Source organism: Podarcis raffonei, chromosome 14 (genome assembly GCF_027172205.1).
Source record: "Podarcis raffonei isolate rPodRaf1 chromosome 14, rPodRaf1.pri, whole genome shotgun sequence".
NCBI classification, from domain to species: Eukaryota; Metazoa; Chordata; class Lepidosauria; order Squamata; family Lacertidae; genus Podarcis; species Podarcis raffonei.
The window spans coordinates 37,270,405-37,286,210 of NC_070615.1; the positions used below are offsets into that span (position 1 = coordinate 37,270,405).

Genomic DNA, 15,806 nt, shown 5'->3' on the forward strand with positions numbered 1-15,806 from the left:
GATCATGTCTGAAGCCTCTTGCAAATTCTGAGTCACTACAGGTCATCTCTGCTACACAATTGTACTTCTTAAGAAATTCAGTTTATATTCATTATGTAAATCTATAAAACAGAAAAAATCTACCCCTCATATTTTAATGACAAGAATAATGTTTCAATGATCCTTAAATTTAAAAAGAAACCAAAAGATATATAATCAAGTTCCATTAATTGTTTATTTGTACCTGCGAGAAAGATCAAAGATTTTGAAGTGAGCCAGGTCTGTTCCCACAGTCAAGAAATTTCCACAGACACTCAGGAGGCATGGATTCCCTTCAGATTCAGAGAACACCAGCAGCTGCTTTACAGTGCCCTAGCAGAGAAAAAGAGCAGCAACTTTAAAACCATCACTTTCCTTTCATTGATATATTACCACAAAAGACCATTTTGACTCATTACCAAGTAGACCCACAGCGCCATATCTAACAAAGACATCAAAATGTTTGAAAAGAAAAAAGTTACCCTCCACAACTGTCCAGTTCTACCAATCTGAAACTTTAACATCACATATTAACTGTAGGATCTGTCTATCTATCTAGCTAGCTAGCTAGCTAGCTAGCTATATAAATATTTGGAGTCACAGTTTCCAAAATAGATGTCTGAATGTTATGTGTCATCAGCACACACACTCACAGGAAAGAAAGAACAAATAATGAAGTATTCCACTGTCCCAGCATGGGAGTCTGGCACTTAACTTCTTCTGCTACAGTAGGGATGGGGAAGCTGGCGCCTTTCAGATGTCACTGGACTACAACTCCCATACATTTTATTTATTCGAGTTATATCCTGCCCTTCCTCCTGACGGAACCCTGACCACTGGCCATGCCAGTTGTGATTGATGGGAATTGGAGTCCAAGAAAATTTGGAGGTTTCCTACCTCAGTTCTACAGGGAACCATAGCACACAAATGAAATGAAATGGGGGCAGGGGGAAGAGACTGGAAAAATTAGATAGTTCTTCCCCTCAAGGTATTTCCTCCAATTGAGGAAAAATGTTGGATAGGGCAGAGATCAAGGGGAAAGGCCATTTTTAATTAATTTTTGTGGTCCTCTGTGTCTCTACACAGGATTAGGCTGCCAAGTGCGCCTTTCTGATCTAATCATCGCCACTTTTATGTAAGCAGGTTTGGCAGGAAGGATAAACAATGACATTACTGTTAACTGGCCTGATTGTATTGGTAAGACTGCCTTTGGTTCTGCTACCAAATGTCGCCCTGCCACCCTTCTTCGTGAGGCAGCCGCCTGCAATCATCCTCACATAAAAATTGGCTTGCTTACCTGCCACGTGCGAACTTGAACACGATTTGGCTCAACTGTGTAAAGATTTTCTTCATGCATAGCCAGCACGGGGGAATCACAAGGGAAAGAACCTGGAACCACATAAGAGAGAACTTCTCCATTACAATCACAACCTATTGAAAGAAACAGTTAAGAGTTCCATCCAGATGGTCCATAAAATATGTGTAATTTCCAATTAATCATCATCACATTCTTCCATCAATCAGTGTAGCACTCAGCAAAATGATCACTACTTTTCTCCTACCTTGTCTTTCATGTAAAAATGTAAATGAGGCTATATTTTTAAGTACAGCAAACTGCACTACAGAAAGTCTTTCCAGATACTTCCTCGGCACCAAATTGAATAAGGCTCCTAAGGTAGCATGGGCAGGAAAGAATATTGGATCTTACTGCACCTACTTGACTTCAATACTATTCAGAGTTTATAAAACATACAATGCCTGCTTTTTAACCGGATCCAATAAAAAGAGCACCAGGGACGCAGCCTCCTGAACATAGTGAATTCACGTGCTCAGTCTTTGGTAATTATATTCTGCATACTTTTATGACTCTGCTGCCTCCCTGGGCCACCATTTATATTGTGCAAACTGGTAATATAGAATATAGAATATAGATAAGAAGACTGTATATGGAGAGGTACTGAGTCTGGATGTGGGAAATCTCCACTCATCACTAAGTAGTCTTGGGAAAAGCACTACCTTCCAGCACAGCCTATATCACAAGGCAAAAAAAACCCCAAAAAGCACCATAGAGAAAGGATGGATTGTAAATATTAAATACATACATACATACATACATACATACATACATACTTTGGCTGTATAAACATCCTCAGGGTACTTTGCATCCACCATCCACACTCACAAGTTACTCTGAAGTCCCTTCATCTTACCTGAATTTCGTGCAGTGGCAGCTGAGAGTTCAAAGATAGCAACTTGCTTTCCATTCCAGAATGCTACAGCATCCTAAGGTTTGCCATAGAATTTTTAAAAAATGCATCTTAAAACTTGTGCTTTGCAAACAGAAAATACATAAAACCAGTTTTTGCTAAATGCTACCAACCTTTACTACTAGCAACCCAGGACTAATTTATCAATAAATTGCAGTGTTGTGGCAATTAATTTGTTTGAATGGCAGGCCTATTTTCTATTACATATATTTTGTTCTATAAGCAATGGAAATTCAGGAGATGACTCTATGGGAAATTAAAACCAGAATTTTTTTTAAAAGAATGTTTTCATGGAATATTCTTATACTATTATGAGAGAGAGATGGGGGGGGGGGAGTTTTATACCAGATTAATCTGACAGTAAATATGTAAAATGAATACAAATGAGCTTCTTCAGACTAAGACAGTAAGAAAGCAGTGAAGGTGTTCTGCATCTTGATGCTAGGAAAGGATGTTACACCCATACAGAGAACTGCTAGACTTGTTTAGATGTCATGCAACAGCAACAAAGATTCAAATCCACTCCCCTCTGCACCCATGTAAATATTTATGTTAACATCAGGGGGCTAGGAAAACCCTATGGTAATTTTCCTCCCTACAGGCAACAGCAGAAGGAGGTTGGGATTTGGAGGGTGGAAAAGCCTTGCTATAGCAGTTGACTGTCATATGCTCCTTCTCTCTTGAGGAAAACCTTGCAATTTTGTTTTTGCACAAAAGTTGATAACAGAGTGCTGTCTGAACCTATATGAACTTGCCAAACAGCTGAGGTTATAATTAGAGTCCTTCCTCCAGGTATCCTTCCTTGCAGAATTATCAGAGTAGCTACCAAAGAGAGGGCCTTTCCTGGGCTTCTAACCCAACTGTGGGAACCCCAAGGAAGGTCTGCCTGAAACATTTGTAGTTATCCCTTAAGTCTGCCCTGGCTACTCTAAGCTTTGGTAGTTAACTCTGGTGGCTTCATCTCATGTATTGTGTTTTTGTTTAGTTGTACTTGCCTGCACAGTATGTGCTTTACTGGCTGCTGTATCCATTATCACTGCTGCTCTGCATCCAATTGTTTAAAATAAACAAACAACATATTTTCAATCCCCCCACAAAGAGCCCCAACCTGACAAGAAAATCTATTGGCAGTGATGCAAGTTACCTTAGTACAACACACTCCATTCACGTGCATGTCAATGCGAAGGTTGTCAGTAATTCCTGTGCTGAAGGAGGTAATGTTGAATAGGTTTGGCGAAATTTGCACCACTGCCACTTGCTGGTGAAAGTGTGACAACATTGCCTGTTCATTAAAGATTGCTACAGAGTTGCCTGTGTTTACAGCCAACAAATTTTTTTTGGATCCCCACTAGAGACAATATGAAGAAAGAGAGATTAAGTACAACAAGTAACTCATTTAAATAAGAAAATTAACACAATGCATTTGACCTAGAGCATTAGATTCTTCAAAAAGCATGAGCAAAAAGCAAATACCACTTACATTATTTCTTTTTTTAAATGTTAACTCAGTGAAGTTCAAAATTCTATAGCAGTTTTCATGCTTGTGGATTTGGAGTGGAATGGGAATTGGCTTCTGGGCCAGCTCCAGGAGCACCTAACCAACTGGAAGCACTGATACAAGAAGAGCCTGTGCTGCCACTTACCCCTCTGGCCCACCCAAGGATGTCACATGGCCCTTCTTTGACTTAGGGGATTCCTGAGTGAAGTCCTAGCACACTTACAGCCTCCTCTGCTTCATGAGAGTCAATGAGTGCTAAAGCAGGTTGAACCCCTTTAAATAAAGAGGATCCTCTCAACAAAAGCAGAGCTAGCTATTGAGATAGAGCTGTAGTTCCTACTTAAAGCTTGGTCTGAGAATGACTGCTGCTGAAGCAACATCTGTACCCATGGATTCATTAAAAAAAAAGTTTGATCTTTTATCATGTTTTTAATATTCTGTTGGGAGCTGCCCAGAGTGGCTGGGGAAACCCAGCCAGGTGGACGGGGTATAAATAATAAACAAACAAATTATAATTGTTGTTGTTGTTGTTGTTGTTGTTATTACCCCCCTCATCTCTGTGCAAGTTAGCACTCAAAATAGAACATTTGGTTCCACTTATTCCAAACAATGGGAAACTCATGGCTCTTTAGACATCCTACTCACATCAGTGCCAGACAGCATAGTCAATGTTCAGTAATGATGGGAGTTGTAGTTCAGCAACATCTGACAGACACAGGTTCCCCACCTACTGCTCTAGAGTCTAGTAGTGTGAAGAAGAGGGGCTCTCTTTTACAGCTCATACTCAAGGCAGCACAACTGGGCTTGTTAATACTGTAACTTCTGATATGACAGAGTGTATAGAAATTTTGAAAGCAATTCCCAAATTGTTTTAAATTTACCTCTGAATGATGTGACTTCTATAGCTTACAAAACTCCTCTTATGTGGAAGGATATATCCAATGGAATTTTGATGAAAAACTAGTTGTCAGCTCATGAAATCTTATCAGATACAAAAATTTCTCATAGTTTCTGTCCTCTGTGAAATAATTTTTAAAGACAGTTGGGGAGGACTAGGAAATGTACAGATGTTTCCTTTTGCAAGTGATTCAGGAACCATGAGTCAAGTGAAACCAATGTGCCAAATAGGTCGGGAGGGGAAACCAGCAAGATGCATAAAAGTTACAGAAATCAGAGGCACACATCTGCCCAACGAGAGTCTGGCCCTACTCTACTATAATTGGACATGCAATCATATATATGCATACCTACTTAAAATAGGGGTTGGGAGAGAAGAGCAAGGAGGAAGGGTGGCAGCAGCCTGTTTCAGGCAGTTTAATCTGTGCACCAAGCCTGCTTACTGTTGAATGCATCCTCCATGGTACACATTATTACACCTAAATAAACTAAATAGTAGAAAGGAATATATTCACTGCTTTACCTGTATTTGAATTATATTCCCCTCAAGCTCAGTAGGTGCTTGAAGCTTCCAGCTGTCCTTGGCTTCCTGTGAGCAAGTGCTTTGGGAAGGGGATGCCACTTTCCTCCACATAGCTATCTTCCCTCTGTCGGTGCCAGCTGATAGGAGACCTGCAAAATACACCACACTCTTCTGATCAGGTCAACATCACCATCATTTATATTGAACTATATAAAACCCAACAATCTGTCACGCTCTAGCCTAAGCAATCAAGACTGTATAACACAACTTGCGTTTGGAAAGGGATGGGAACCCTGTGGCTCTCAAGAGGTTGTTGGATTATGATTCCCATCATCCTGTCCTGACACTGATGGGAGTTGTGAGTTCCAACAACACCTGGGGGGGGGGCCACAAGTTCCCCACCGCCATGTAAACCTTTGCCTAGTGTATGCACTGTAAGAAGAATCCCCAAGAAAAGTAATCAGCTTTTCTCTACAGATGTGGCAATGGCAGGGAAGCTAGCAACAAGTTGTAAAAATGAAAGGTGCATATAGAGGAGCCAGACAAGGACAACAGGGTAATAAAGCCCTAGAGTGAGATGTGGGGTGATGAAAAGAGGAAAGGATTGAGGGAGATATAGGGAGGAGGTAGAGCTTGGAGGAAAAGGGTAGGAGAAGTAGAGAAACAAAGGATTTCAGTTTTAACATTGAAGGAGACAAGAATGGCAGCCACACATAATACTAAGCTAGCCAAATTTAATTTAGTAAGTCACATACTGTACAAATAACTTGAATCTGTATTCAGGACTAAGAACACTCCATAGCCCTTGGTAAAACTTGAATGCTTGGCACACAGCACAAATGCTGCCTCCAACAGTGGCTTGGGATATTAAGGGGAAATTGATCAGTGAAGTGTATTAAAATTATCTGTACCTCCTACTGCCTTTCAGTTCTCCCCACTGCTCAGCACCTATCTCTGGCTTCTTTGCCAGCCTGGCCATATATTTCTTCCAGATTCTGAACAGCTTTCAGTGTCCAAATGGCACAAAATACAGTTTAATGGTAGCAGTAATGTATTGCTGCCCTGTCACCTGCACCGAGCCTTTAGAAGTGGAAGGCCAAGGAATAATCTATGTGTGAAGGCGCATGTCCTACCTAATACCTGTTAAAATTCCTCTTACAATTCATATGTTTATTTTCCAAGCTCCTTCATTCTGTTAGGGATTATTATTCCAGTAGCACAGTTCTCCAGTCACATTTATACTACATATAAGCAAGTTACATTTAAATTTCATAGCAATTTCAATAGATACTTTCAACCAAGCAGAGTGTAATTGAATGAATACCATGGGACTGCAAATTTGAATAACTGGGTCATCAGAAGTCAATGAAAGAAGTTCTTTCTCACCTTTAGCATTGCAAAAGGAAACACAGTTGAGGCACTCTCCTATTTCAAACCCAAGCTGCTCATCCAGATCCAGCACATAGTTCTCACCTTTCTCCAAGTCCCAGAACCTACAGAGAAAGTACAGAGGAGGGTAGATAATAAATCACCTTGTCAACAGCTGGCCACAGGCACAGATCCTGCCCTCAGCTTTTCTCCTCCACATTTGCCTTTTTGGTGTAGCTTCTGCTCTTTTGTAGCAACCTTTATGCACAATGAAGTCCTCCTTGTCTCACTTAGCACTGCTCCAGGGAAGTAACAGCTAATGGTAGAACACACTATAATGGCATACTGTGCCTTATCCTGGATTGCTATGCCTTATCCTGGGGCTCTCCACATTTGGCAGGGCGGGGGGGGGGGCGCTACTACAATTCTCACCATCCCTATCCATTGCCATGGCATGTCAGAGACCAGGCTGAGGAGTACAACTCTGATGAGGAATGGTCGGAGCCTACCCCTACCCTGGCTCATGGCCAGGATCCTGAAACTCCACAGGAGCAGTGGAGGAGTGTTGATTTGGAACAGTGGTTTGCTGAGGGTCACAGTTCGGAAGATAATAGTTGGGCAGAACAGTAATAAGAAGAAAGGGAAGAGAGTGAGATAGCAGATTCTCTCTCACTGGAAGATGTACATCCTCTCAGTCCCAAGGCTAGGAGATTAGATAAGGTGGCTTCGCAAAAGGCTCAATGGCTGAGAAATCAGGTTGCTAGGAGACGAGAGGACGGAAGTGACTAGAGGGAAGTAGGAGGAACCTTAATTAGGAGCACCTGCACTCTGAGAATAGTGGCTTGATCTTTTGCTGCATTCATTAAGCATTTCTGTTACTGGTAAGAGACTGCTTTCTCTTTGTACTGCTTATCTACGGCCAAGGGGGGAAGGAAGCCAAGCCCCCAAAGCCTGACATGGTGGCTGGAGCTGATGGGAATTGTAATCCAACATCTGGAGTGCACCAGGTTGGGAAGTCTGCTATAATCCTTTTAACAACAACACTACGCAGCATTTTCATAGCACATTTCAAATGTTCGAAAGCCTTCACATACATTCTCCCAGTAACCCTTCTGACAAATCCACAAGCTAGAACAGCATTATCATTTACATATTTGGGGGCAAAGGTTGAAGCTAAGAGGCTTTCCTAAAGCCATCTAGCAAGTGTGTGGCATAGGCAAGATTTGTTGAGTCTGCAGCTCACATTCTTATTGGCCCTCAATATGGCGACCCTTTAAAATGGGGGCAAATGGTTCACAATCAGGCTAAAGACACTGTTCAATGAAATTTATCTGAAAAAAGACATAGTATCTAAATAGCAACACAGCCCACAACCTGGTACTAAGCCAAGCCCCCTTTGCCAGTTTTCTTACCTAAGAACTGTTTCACCTGTTGCTGCTATAAGAAGGCTACGGTCAATCAAAATGATATCTGCGGAATGACCCATTCTTCCACTCAGCTTCACCTGATAATAAGTTATGCAAGGAGACAGTATTGAAAACACAAGGTAATCTCTTTGTATTACTTGGCAGCAATGGGCTTGGGGTGGAATCATGGCAAATAATGAGGCTACTTCTCAGATAGCTCATGTTTTTAAGGCTTGAATGTATGTTTTTAGGTATCAGTGTCGGTTTGCTTACAGTTGTCAGACAATTGTACAACAAAGAATCTTACAGTGCTGTAAAAACTAACAAATTTATTACAGGATGCATCTGACAAAGTAGACTCTAGTTCACAAAAACATATGCAGCAATAAATATCTTTAGTCCTCATGGAACCACAAGACTTTGTTTTTCCTGTGACAGATTAAAACAGCTATTATCTTATTAACAATCCTTCCTATGAAAGTCAGCAATTGCTGTCATTTTACAGCTAAGGGTATAAGGCTGAGAAAAACCCTGCCCAAATCACACACAGAGCTTCCTTGTAAGCAGATGATTCCTCATTTGCTTCACTGTCAGGGACAGTTCTACACTTGCAGAAGCAAGTGGGGACATCCTCCTGTTGCTCCAATTTAGGGTAAGTGTTTCGTTGACAGCTATACACTGAACGTTTTATGCTGTCTTAATATGGAGTTGGACCATTGATCCCAATTAGGCCAATGTCTTCTCTGACTGATAGCAGCTCAGTCCAACAGGGGTCTTTCCCAGCCCTGCTACCTCACCAAGGAGCATTCTTCATGTAAGACATACACCGTACTACTAAGTGTCCTCTCTTAAAGTTCATGGCCAGCTGAAATACATGGCTCCAACCTAGTGCAGTGTAGCTCAGCGGACTCACTGTTTTAAGCAAGAATGTTCAAAAAGAGAGAACATTTCAAATGCTCAACTAGCATCTGGAATCCTGATTTCCACAATGTACAATAGGTTGCCTTCAAGATTCTTTTGTGCAGCCTGCAGACTAGTCAGAAAACCAAAGAATCAATTTTCTCTTTTAAATGATGTTATCATACAGCCAACGGTGCCTACCTTCAAGACCTCCTCTGCTTCTCCTTCAAGGGAAATTTTGTGAAGAGATAAGAGGAGAGTCTCCGTTATTACTACCAATATATCTTTTTCCATGAAAAGTAGCTTTTGGACTGAACTCTCTGTGGTCAATGCCTGGCTCGTTTTCCCCCTCTCGTTCACATAATGCACAGTTCCTGCAATGAAATCAAGGTTGTTTCATTCTGGTACATTATAATATTGTTACAGAAGCAAAATACACCCTAGTAAATACACCCAGCTTAAATAAAAAGTAATACAGGATCAAGCTTATTTTGCTCAGTATCCATATTGCCACAGACTTATAATACTATATTACAAAACAGGCTTCTCCTTTGGTTTTAGTATAGCCAAGTCATTTCAAGAGAACACTAAGTAAGTCCTGACAGATATTGACTATTGCAAGTTCTTGAAATGCATCACACCAATTTACCAGAATGGAGGTTAGTGGGGGGAAACAACAGTACAATAGGAATTGCTTTTCTGTGCTGGTCAAGATCCAAAGCTCTTAAAGCAGGCTGGCACTGCTTTAACATTAATGCCACCCAGAACAAACTTAGTTGGTCTCTAAGGTGCTACTGGACAATTTTTTAATTCCTTAATTTATTTCGACTGCTTTAGTTAAGGAATATCAAAGCACCTTGCAAACAGGTTTTAAAAGAACCATGTATGACAGGAAATTGTTATGTTTTAAAATATTTGTTTACTTCTTCACAATTTGACACCAGAAAGGGTTCTGAAGCTAAATGGTTCTTGAAAAGGATTAAAAAGAAATCTCAAAACAAACAAAGGGAACAACTATACTTTTTGTACCCTTAACACAACAACACAGAGAAAACATTTACAAGCAAAATTCTAAACGCAAAGTAATTCCCTGTACTGATGGCCAGTACAACTACAGAGTGCCCCCCCCACTTGCATAAAGCTCCTATAGAGAGATTCAAAGCTTTTAATCAGAGATCTAAAAAACAAAACAAAAAAGGCAATTAAAATGACCGAAAAGCCTAGGTGAGTGGAGCACCATTGTAAAAGCTTTAATTTGATTAGGATTCCAGGACTTTCAAGCTTGGTTTGTTTGAAAGTTCTAAGTGGCCAGGATACTGCAATACAAAGTGCTGAATATCGTTATGCAAGACCACCCACTGTTTCAAGATCCTTTATTAGTACAGAGGTACGGGCTGTTTGGGGCTTTTCATTGCCCTGTAGATAAAGTTTCACTGCAGAACCACACAAAGGCTCACCTGGAAAGTTTACAAGAGCTGTGCTAATATGAGGACAAAACTTATATAGGGTCTGAAAACAAAAGGCAGCAAAAAATTAATGCACCATAAAGAGACGGTAGGATAGTGTTGAAATGGGTATTTCTCACTTTCAATATCAACAGCGTAAATGGTGGGAGACCAACATGTAGATTTTAGAGAAGTCAAATAGCTCTCCCTTACCCCCCAAGAAGCAACTGTCCCTTATAACACAAACCTGTAGACATCCAATGAAGCTGAATGTTGGAAGGTTCAGAACAGATAAAAGGAAATATTTATTCACACAGTGAGTGCAGTTAAATTATGGAACTCACCCCCACAAGAGGAAGTGACAGCCACTAATGTGGATGGCTTTAAAAAAGGATTGGACATATTCACTGAGAAGGCTAACAATGGCTATTAGGCATGATGCCTAAACTCTACCTCCACAGTCAGAGGCAGTAATGCTTCTGAAAACCTGTTATAGAAAACCACAAGAAGACAGAGTGCACTTATGTTCGGGTCCTGTTTGAAGGTTTCCCATAGATGGGTGGGCATTGTGAGAAGAGGGTACTGAACTAGATGGGCAATTTTCTTCTGTCCTTTACCTTCTTTTGGCCCACAGAAGGTATGGGAAAAGGCAAAACTTGTATGATTTAAAGATATACCTCTACTGCTTACCACTAGGTGGGGCTGTGCACCTACAAACTAAGAGACAATAAGAGAAGGTAGATGCAACAATATTGGTTTTGTCAAAAGCAAAAAAGTAAAAGAAAAAAGAGTGCTATTCTCATTTGGCATGCAGCAATAAGATGTAGACAAAACCAATATTGTGGCATCTTGTATCTCTTACAGGGGCTAATTTGGAGGTACACAACCCCATCAAGTGGAAAGCAGTACAAGTGTGTTTTTAAATCATGCAAGATTTAGATGTCCCTTTTTACGATGTCCTTTTCTTCTTCAGAAAGGAAATAACAGAATACAGTATGGTAAAGTTGAGTCTGATAGAAGCGAGTCTGAAGAAAGTACTTTACTGGCAGGGATGCGACACTTTCACCTTATCAGTATTCTCCTGCAAACCTGTACTGCACTGCACCTTTAATCACAATTTTACTACTACTGTATTCTTAAGAAATCAAATTTGATACAGTTTAACAAATACTATTATACAGTCAATAAATTCAGTCACAAAGTCTGTTTCCACAAATGATCTTTGTCTAAGAAAATAGAACTTGGAAAAAGGAGGATCTACTGATATCTTTCACCATAAGAATGGGAGAGAATTGGACCGGAAGGCTCATCCAAACCATTCCTTTCAGATTTATTTATTTTTTTACCTCCTCACAATGTATAAGCAAAGAAAGCCTCAATAAAGTGACTTTTCCCACCAGGCTACAGCAGTTTCCGTACCATCTGTCACACTGATGAAGAAGGACAGCCCTTCTTGCGGTCCCATTTTCAGAGGCATGCCCATCCCAGATTTTCTCCAGTTAAACATGTCCAGGGCCTTCTCATCTCCACTGACTGCAGCTTTTGCTAGCTGTACCAGGTCCCTGCAGGCAACAACACAGCATGTTATTTTTGGCTCCTTTCTTGGAGGAACTGTCAGAAGCAGCCATCGCTTATGACAAAGGGGAAAGCCTCACTCCAGGCCTAGAGCAGAATCCCTCAAACTACTGCAAACATGATTTCCAGTATTAGCTCTTTTCCAGTATTAGCTTGTTTCTGGACGTTATTAGTAATTAAAGAAAGTACTGAAGGTTTTATGTGGCAGTTTAATTTTGTGCTAGTAGTGTGCTGAAAGTTTAATGTTCAAAAACAGTGGCTTTGCTCCCTGCCCTTCTCTTTGCTTCTGTTTTTTCTTTTTGTTTCAGTGACAAGCAGCACTTTTAATCTGCTCCAAGGCCATTTCACCTCCTGCCCCACCCCGCAATGACACTGTGGAAGGGTCAGCGTCATGGCCATCATGGCATAGTGTCCTTCCAGGGTTACTGCCAAGGATAAAAAGATGCCTGTGGAGTTAATTACTGTAATGTGTTTCACAAAGGGCTGTTTTTGAAAATCAATCAGAAACCTCAGTTATTTCAGAATATGGCAATTTCAACAGGTCTAATCTGAGTAAAACTTAGTTGAATACCACCCCCTGGTTACCAACAAGATCTCACCACAACAAAATAGATTTTGCTTGCTGTATGTTGACAAATCTACACTGCATTCAGAAACAATTCTCTCAGGTCTTTCATAGCTTTTGTTGCTGCTTTTTGGTATTTGTTGTTATTTTTCTTGGTTTTATTTTGCTTTTACTAAAATTTAAGTAAGACACTTTTAATGGTAAAAGCAGGAAATAAATTTTCCAGATAAATAAGAACAGAAATGGAGATTAAAAAGCTACTAACATGAGATAGGATGTTGTCAGTTGCAGGTAACAATGAACTATATCTGGACAGAGAACAGGAGTGCAGCCAGAATAGAACTGGTGATGGGACCATGAAAGCAGAATAGAAAAGCAGGTTCATAAGAAGGCAAAGGACCTGGGCATGACACTGAGAAAGTAGATTAATTCCAACAGAGGATTTAGGAGGAAGGCAGACAACAGTAAGAAGCAAGGTCAATGAGAAGATGGAGTAGAAGCTTTAATGAACATAAATGGTGGGAGTATATGAATTACAAAAACACTCAAAATAAGAGGAGGCCTGATCCAACATGGATACTGTTGACTGGACACTGAGGAAGCCAGCAGGTCTGATTCCACCTGACTGTTTTCTATTGCCTATCAGAAGTCTGGCCAGAGTATGCTACTTACTCGCCAGGAGGGGGTGGTCGGAAGATGCAGTAATTGAGATGCTTTCCATATTCATGCTTAAGCAGAGGGGGGCCCTGAACTCTACCCCGCTGGTCCATCCTCCATAACACAAGGACACCAAGCTATAAAGGTTACAAGAAAAATTAAGATAGTTGACACAATACTTTTATTACTGGCATTTTATAATGAGAATTGTGGTGTTGTTTTAGGATTGTTTGACAAAAGCCGGAAATAAGCAAGGAAAGATAGAAAATACATTCAGAGCCAATTTGCTTTGCAACTCAGAGCACAACAGCCTGTGACATCTCCCAGCTGTGCTGCTATGTGCAAAGGTGGTAATACACATGCCAACAGGTCATAGAGACAATGCAAATCAGCTATTGGCATTCAACTGAAGAGAACTTGAAGGGCTGCCCCTGCAGCAGTATGTCAAACCTGGATCCAGCCAGTGGCGGAGCTTCATGCTCCAGCACCGGGGGGGGGGGGGCGGAGGGCAGGCGGGGGGCGCGTGCCCCGGGGGCGTGGCATGCAGCCTGGGGGGCATGGTGCCCAGCGCGGGCAGGGGGCAGCTGTGATAGCACCCCACTCCTCTTCCTCCACCAGTGGGTTCAGCGCATTGTAGCACATGACATCAGCATACACATGACAACATTAGTCTCTGATAGCCAGTGCTAGAAAATAAACATGAACAGATTGAAAATTGCAGCTGCCATGTCATATGAGCGTCATGAATAGGCCCAAAAGTTTTTTCTTTTTCTTGCTCAGTAATTTAATCCAATTACTTTCATTTTTTTAAAGTAGTCAAGCAAAAGCCCTCTGTTCATCTACAAATGCACCGACCATTCCACATCTATGCTCAGTTTGCTAATGCATCCTCTTGGAACATGGGTGGAGTGGGCTTACAGGTACCTGCAATCTCCACGCATACCCCACCTGCAAGTACTAACTTCCAAACAGGAAGCAGACAATTTTAATAATAAATTTTTAAACCTCTGGAGCCAAAGCCACCTCCACAAGCTACTATTAATGTTGTTGGGTTTTTTAAAAAACCCAGAAGATCCTGATGACAGCTCTCCCATATCACCTGGTTTGACCCTCATGTTGCTCTCTTTTTCATTTTGCAGACACACAGCAGAGAAATATCACTTTAATGTTGACAAAACAGAACAAACAGAACAAGCTGTGGAAACATACACTGGGCTTTTTGCTTTTCAACAATACGGTATATTCCTGTCTGTTCAGGACCTTCCTGCACTCTTATTTTGATACCCTTAAACAAGGAAGAGGTAACACAGCTCTTGAAAAAACAGACAGAACATGGTGCATGAGACACAAATTTGACAAGTGCTACACATTGGCAACAGAATTCATCACATCAACAAACCAGTCGAAATGGCAAAGACTAAATGAGTCCTCTGGGGATTGTATAGCTCAGACATGCTAAAACAACATAGACAACACCAAAATATTGTAGGATTGTGTCTTGAGGGGCTCCTACACTATAAAGGGACTTTTCTATTCATTTCCATATCATAGATAACTCCCAGCATTCCCACAGCAAACACAGGCCAATGGAGGTTTAGAGCTAGACAACTGTACTGTCTGCACTCTCAGAAGTCAATATAGTAAGCTAGAAAAGTAGTCCTAGATAACCTTAACTCCTGTGGATTCTGGCACTCCATTCCCAATATTGGTCTCTGACTTTGTTTCCCGGTCCTTTAGAATGCCTCTTCCTATTCTTATTCCAGGACACTGTTGCCACCTCCACATTTCTTTCAGTTTATTATACAGCTGCATGTCGGCAGTACCTATTAAAACTATGTTCATCATAGAACTATTTTGATTTTGCTACTTACTTTGTCGCCAGAAACTAGTCGGGTGCCATTAGTACTCCAGTTTAGAATTGTAATATCAGCATTATGGTTGGAGGGTACCGCATGATGTTCCTTGTCCTGCTTGTTCACCACCACCACGTCGCCCATCTCACAGCCCACTGCCAGTATCAGTTTGGTTGGATGCCAACTGAGGCATGTGGCCTGGAAGCTTCTTTCCAAATGTGCATCACGCACATACTCTCCCTGCGAAGAACACGACACAAATCTTTTTTACATTCCTTCTTTTCAGCCTTCTGAAAAGTCAAGCGATCTGCGTTCTCCAAATAATCTTGTGTTCTACCTCCAGAGGTCATTCTAGCTCCTATCATGTGTGATACAAGAAGCCCTCCTTTTCTACCTTCCACTGAACTAATTATGTTTAAAAGAAAGTTAAAACTACACTGTAATCTGAATTTTGTTGCTGGGAAGAATGTAGAAAAAAAGCCTATTGTTTTGCTTTGCAGTGCATAAACACACTAGGAAAGGGGTTTGCATTGGGGTGGCCCTCCAGATATTGTTGAACTTCCTTCCAAGTCCCATCAGTCACAGGAAAGATGCTTTCTTCCTCCTACAAGTTGGGCTTTTGTAATTATTTTTAATGCTTTCTGTAAAAGTCTAAACGAAAAAACCCCGAAAAAAGGCTTCATCGTTCTTCTCAATTGAGAAAACAAAGGGTAGGTTCTTCTCTCTCTCCAGGTCTTGCAAAAGGTAGCACAGATGTTCTGGTGCTTTCTCTAAAGGCCCAACTTGGAAGAGGGGAAACCCTCTGTTTTCCTTTCCCAAGACAGGGTGGAAAGG

General features: G+C 41.1%; 1 protein-coding gene across 1 annotated transcript in view; it reads right to left on the reverse strand.

Annotated features, from left to right (window-relative positions):
• Positions 1-15,806, reverse strand: part of IFT140 (intraflagellar transport 140) — an 83,343-nt gene that overhangs the window by 65,379 nt on the left and 2,158 nt on the right. The window contains exons 3-13 of the mRNA XM_053364706.1: positions 14,991-15,212; positions 13,135-13,256; positions 11,742-11,884; positions 9,079-9,251; positions 7,984-8,075; positions 6,590-6,696; positions 5,204-5,352; positions 3,430-3,633; positions 2,229-2,301; positions 1,316-1,407; positions 224-351 (exon numbers count right to left, since the gene is read on the reverse strand). Of these exons, the coding sequence (XP_053220681.1) occupies positions 224-351; positions 1,316-1,407; positions 2,229-2,301; positions 3,430-3,633; positions 5,204-5,352; positions 6,590-6,696; positions 7,984-8,075; positions 9,079-9,251; positions 11,742-11,884; positions 13,135-13,256; positions 14,991-15,212 (1,505 nt within the window). The remainder of the gene's footprint in view (positions 1-223; positions 352-1,315; positions 1,408-2,228; positions 2,302-3,429; positions 3,634-5,203; positions 5,353-6,589; positions 6,697-7,983; positions 8,076-9,078; positions 9,252-11,741; positions 11,885-13,134; positions 13,257-14,990; positions 15,213-15,806) is intronic.